General features: G+C 46.4%; 1 protein-coding gene across 1 annotated transcript; it reads right to left on the bottom strand.

Annotated features, from left to right (window-relative positions):
* Positions 1-705: 705 nt before the first annotated feature.
* LOC125520287 (FHA domain-containing protein FHA2) lies at positions 706-4,473 on the bottom strand. Its single transcript, XM_048685169.2, has 4 exons — positions 4,057-4,473; positions 3,116-3,865; positions 2,231-2,385; positions 706-1,182 (listed from the first exon to the last, which is right to left on the bottom strand). Exons 2-4 carry the CDS (start codon positions 3,780-3,782, stop codon positions 973-975), a joined length of 1,032 nt encoding a protein of 343 aa, XP_048541126.1. The 5' UTR covers positions 3,783-3,865; positions 4,057-4,473; the 3' UTR covers positions 706-972.
* Positions 4,474-6,040: the final 1,567 nt, after the last annotated feature.

The raw sequence follows: 6,040 nt of genomic DNA, 5'->3' as shown, positions 1-6,040 counted from the left end.
TGCTATAGGAGAGATCAACCAACCACTCTGCTGCTTATCATTCTGTAACTTATTCTCGTCGCGCCCGTATATGACCACGAAAGAGGCGGTGATTTTTGGTCCGAAAACTTGAATCGTTTTCCCACTTATGGATGGTATTGATGGGTGATTTTTACAAACTTAAAGGGTAATTTTAATGACGGACGACCAGAAGCGATAGCCGCTTTATTAGTAGGTAAAGATTAACTTCCTGTCAGTAAAGTACTAGTTTTTTAGTTAGTAGTGTGCAATACTATTTAAGAAATGCATGCAATCTGAGACGTCAGAAAACGTATACTTGAGTCAAACTACACTAGAATAGTCAGTGAAGAACTACACTGAATTATAAAGGTCTTTTCCTTGAAAGAATAGGTTTTTTGCATCAAGAGGCTGTCTCCTGGGCCTGGGGTGTACCAGATGGCCTCCACTCCCACGGCCCATACCCGACAGCACGAGTTTGCCTTTCGCTCCCACCAAAAACCACCACTTGTCTCAGGAAAAAAAACACAACAACAATGGACCAGCATGCTAGGCACGGCAAATAACAGGGCTGCGTGCCACACGGCTGCTGCTGGGAACAATGGCGCCACGGTCCCAGCATCAGTGTCGCTGCCGCCGGCCGCCATGTCACGCGATCAGGATTCAGGACGCCCTAAGTTCTGTAGTTCAAAGAGGCAACACTAAACCTGAAGAGGAGCGAACTGCAAACTACTTATAAGTCCTGTTTCCGCATAACATTCTCCACACTACAGAGCTACAGGTAAAAAACACGGAGGAAACCAGCCAGGTGTACAGTACATTACAGCAAAGTTCATTTAACTGATGCAAAACTGCAGAGGCAAATCAGGACGCCACTCGACCTTCCAGACATGAACGAACCGACCGACTGACGGCGACGGCAAGGATGCAGAACAAAACCCAAGCAAAGCTTTGGGGACAGCCTCACCTCGCTGGTCAGGAGAGCAAGGAAACCAGCGAGACGAACTCCGAGATCGCCCTGCCCTTGGATTTCGTGTTGATGACGAAGTGCTCCGGGTACTTCCTGAGCAGCCCCAGCAGCCCGTACCATGGCCTCCCCTTGGCTTCTATCACCGACCAGTCATCCGCCGTCAGGTACTTCCGCACCCTGCTGTGGTGCCACACATTGCCAAACTGGTCCATAAGCTGCAAGTAGCCAAACAAACGGTTAAGAGATTGCAAACACTGATTGTAACTGTAACAGTTTGCTAAGCTTTTACATGGCTGGGTGAGTGAAGAAAAAGGAGATCATCAGAAAAGGGAAACTAAAACAAGGGGGTTCTGAATTGGCAGCCGGTGGTAAGCAGAACAACATCAGTAATCATGATAATGTTGTGACCTGAACCAGAATAGAAAGGACATCCCAGTATGTAGCACTAGTATTAATAAATTTAACAGTGAAAAATTTAAGATAGCTATAACAAGATATACTTGCAAGTCTTTCCCATTACTTGTACAAGATTATGTAAGTATCAGTACAAAATCTTCTGCCGTGAGTCACAGCTCCACAAATCCCAAGCGACAACATTCAGTGCAAAACATGTTCAGAGTGACAACTGACAAATGAGGGATGGTACCAGGCAGAGTCATGCATTAACATGCTAAAAGCCCTATTATAGCCCATGCGCCTACAACTGGATGCCTTCATGAATTTATATGGTTGTTTTGATAAGCTATTGTACATACACCTACGGGATACAACTAAGCTACTCCCTTCGTTCACTATTATAAGATGTTTTGGATATTTCAACATGGACTACAGCGGACTGAAATGAGTGAACAAACACACTAAAATGCGTCCATATACATCTAATTCAGAAAAAAGTTAGAACATTTTATAATAGTGAATGGAGGGAGTATTAGACAGGCAGGGATGCTAGCACCTGACTTCTATCCCTAGATGATATTCTCAGAATGCAGTTTAGGTTATTATCCTTTTGAATCAATAAGTCATTTGTTAATGTCGTCAGTTGTAATGATATTCTATTTCAAAAAATTAAACTGAGATGATACCGCCTTGCCCCTTTAATGTATCAAAAGAGTAAGCTACTTTCTGTGCATTTAAAATTTCCAAGCCAGAGTTAGATCCAGTTGTTTCACACAAGACGGGTTGGACTAATTTGGGGTAATATAGCATACTTTAGCTTAAACATAGAAGTGAGATACGAAATATGTGTGTTTTTCCATGACAAACCTCTGTATGGAGTGTTTTCATAGGCATCCATTCTCCGGGGCCACAGAGGTCAGATAACACAGTCGCAACAGATGACACGACTTCCTTCTCTTCCGTTTGAAGGTGCTGGTTGTCCACATCCTTGTCACCCCTTGATCTTATTTCTGATCTGTTGTCTGCAAAAAAAGAAGTCAGTTCAGTTCAGATCAAACAAATACTTCCTCACATGTTAAAAGGTAATGATTTTGGTCTTTCAATGGAATAAGCTGAAATGAACAGAATGCAGTAACAGCTTTGGAATCGAGGTCCAGAACTGCAAACAGGAACAAAGTTCACCAACAGCTTCTAGACCTATATCATGGAACGGAGGGAGTACAATTTATTCATAGTTCTTGACAGTATGTCAGCTGCTACAGTGATAGAAATAGCCTAGATAATGTACTTTAATTTATCTCTAGACACTAAGAATGGAAAACATCAAGACATTCAGATTGAAGCATCTGGATGTGTATCTTTTGATGTGCAAATATAACTGCATCTCTGCTACCTTTTCTCTTAAAGGTAACAACATAGGAGATGCAGTTATGTTTACACATCATGATAAATAAAGCATAATGCTCTTACATAATAAAACTTGCAATAGCAACTAATAATGTATGCTGACCTACAGTAAACGTCTAATCAGAGTTCCATAAGAGAATTATACAGATAGATAGTTCCCGTAACAGTACATTTACGTTATAATGTGTATATCTGTCTCTAATATGAACGTTGGCATATCATCTTTAATCATTATATTACTATAACCACATGAAAAGGTACAGCTAAATTTGAGTGCAAAATCATCATCAACTCTGCATATCTTTTAGAAGAAAAACAAGACGATGAGCAAGGATAATGTATCACCTTCACCCAATGTTCCTATTGCTTCAACATTGATTCTGTGCCCACCATAGATGTCCAAATCTCCGGGAGACTTCTTGGTTCTCTTCAGCTTGCCCTTCATTCCACCTTCCCCAACACCATTCCCAATGTCATCACTGTCCCGGCCATAATCACCTTCAGAGAAGCGGTCATGGAAATCGGACACACGAGGGTGCCCTGGCCGCGCATAAGCTAGCGGCGGGATCTGCGGAGGAATAACAGGGGCTTGCCGAGCAGCGAACGAGGCAAAGATAGACCTCGTGGGCAAGAGGAAATAAAACTTCTTGTCTCCAATCTGAAGGAGGTCCTGCGAGTCAAGCTTAACAGGAGGGTTCCCAGGGAGGTGCAGGACACCCTCAACCAGGCAGCCGTTCTTGCCGATGACATCCAGCGCGAAGCGGCGGCGCTGGAAGTCGTAGAATATCCGCGCGTGGTGGCGCGAGATGTTCATCCCCCCACCAAGGCTGGAGAGATCCACATCCACCGTGGATTTCTTGCTGTTGCGGCCCAGCATGATGGAGTAGGTCTGCATGTAGTACTCGAAATCCTCACCCTGCAGCTTGGCGAACCCTGCCTCCACCTCGCCGTCGCCGACGGAGGATCCGGCAGGGATGGCACCGGCACCAGCGGCGGACTTGACGTTGGGCATATCGGCTTCAGTTGGACCCTCGATTTTCCGACGGGATTAGCCGCCGCGCCTCGGACCGATCTTGCGCGCGGAAGTAGACGAACCTAATCGGACCATGGAACAGAATAATTATTAGTATGGCACAAAGCAGCAATCAATCGGCGATTAGCTGGACGGGCAACGAAAGAAAGATTCAGGTTTTGATTCTGATTGCTCACTGCCACAGCAAGGAAAGAATCCCAAAAACAAATCAACACCCTAGAACAGTTCGTCCGTCAAGCTAGGGTTTCCTTACCAAGAACAAAAGAGGAATTAATCGACGCTAATCCAGTGCCAGTAGGCAGTTGCCCTTTGCTTTATGCGCCCCGCCCCCGGCCCCGTCGCCGTCGGCCCGGGAAATTGCGGGGAAGAGAAGAACAACGAGTGGGAGTGGGGAAGAGGGCGTCCGAGGGGAGAAATCAGTGACGATGAATAAGGGAGAGGGGAACTTTCTTTACAAGATGATGATGAACACCGTCGACATGGAGATGCCGGAATTCTAAGCGGTGCACCATCACCTGAATCCTCACAGATCAAGGCCCGATACTAATTCAATTTGCGAGCTTCTGAAAAGAATTTGAGTAAATTTCTCAGAACCAGCGAGTATAATAGCTCGTGTTTGGTGGACAACCATGAGGATGGAGTTATCTTTGTCCGCTCATGAGAAAAAGTGCTCACACCTGCACCTGAATCCAACGGCAGCTAATGCTCGACGGATACTCTAGGCAAATAACAAATCAACATTCATCACAGTAACCAATCAATATATTTTTCTCCTATTAGAGAAAATAACAAATCAGTATCATCAGAAAATAACAAATCAGTATCATCATATCAGCTAACGCGTCGACCTAAACGGACGACGCCTTTGTTCGTTTTTTGTCCGTTTAGATCGGCCGCCCGTTTGGCGTCTGCCCTTTCTAAGATTTGAGTAGGCGATGCGTCTAATGGCGATGACCCATTTCATGTCCGCACGTAAATTTTGAAAAAGGCCCGCGGCCATAGATTATGCCGGCGGCCATGTCATCGCCTGAAGTTCATGTCGGCACCATACCAGCGCCGGCATACAATACCAGCTTCAGAAAAACAGCACGCAGTTCAGCTGACACACTTGCCAACGGCCGGCACACATGCCAGCACACAGAAAAAAGGTGGGAGAGTTCGACCATGCCATCGTGGCCGTGGTCATACCAGCACACTTGCCGGAATACAAAAAAGGATGGCGCTCGCCGTCATAGATCACTAGTCGTCAAACTTGAGCATGTCGACCTACATCTTCTCGAACCACGGCCTCTTTCTTGGCGACACGGTGTTGAGATCCACCTTGATGATCTTCACCCCCGTCATCATGCTCATGAGAGCCACTTCTTTCGCCTTGGTCTTGGCGTTGGCGGCCTCGATCTCTAGCATCTTGGCTTGTTTCTCCGCCTCCATCTCTAGCATCTTGGCTTGCTTCTCCGCCTCCATGTCAAGCCTCCTACTTTGGATCTCCATGAAGGCGTTCATTTTGTTCTTCCTTGTATCGTCGGCGCTTCTCCTTCCTTGAGTCCTTCTTGGTCATCATGCCCTCCACGCTTGCGATCAAGGCGTTTGATGCCGCATCCCGTTTGTCCTCCTTCTTGGAGTTGGTCTTCCCCCGCGGTCGTGGCTTCTCGCTGTCTTCCTCCTCCACGGCCTTCTTCCCCCCACGCGACTTGAGGGCGGCATATTGCGCCTTGAACTTCTCCTCGTCTTTGATAACCCTCCAACAATGGGAGAGGTTGAAGCACTTGCCATCACGTTGGACCTTGAATGCCTTCAAAAGTTCAAAGCTTGGAATGCCTACAAATGAATTGCATGCAAGCATATTGGCAAATGGATATGGAAATGGACATGCAAGCATAAACGGAATGACACAAAAGAGGGCCGCTTGCTGGCATACCATGTCTTGCATGCCGATGCCGCTCACGGGGTGTGCATTGATGCTCTCAAGAGTGGCACAAAACTTGTTGCACTCTTGTTAGATCACCTTCCAACGCTTCGAAATGGACACCCATCCACGCATGCTTTGCATTTGGTACAGTGGAAACTTCTTGCACTCATGAAACTCACGATGGACACGAGTCCAAAAGGTTGATGCCTTTTGTTCGGCGCCGGTCTTGGGGTCTTGCCCAATGTCCCTCCAACACTCAACAAAGAAGCTTGTCCTCGGCCGCCGTGTACGTATTGGTCCGCCTGCTCTTGCACTTCAGCTTCCCCCA

This window comes from Triticum urartu, chromosome 7A (assembly GCF_056163025.1).
Source record: "Triticum urartu cultivar PI428250 chromosome 7A, HENAU_Tu73, whole genome shotgun sequence".
NCBI classification, from domain to species: Eukaryota; Viridiplantae; Streptophyta; class Magnoliopsida; order Poales; family Poaceae; genus Triticum; species Triticum urartu.
This window is presented reverse-complemented; position numbering and strand designations above follow the sequence as displayed.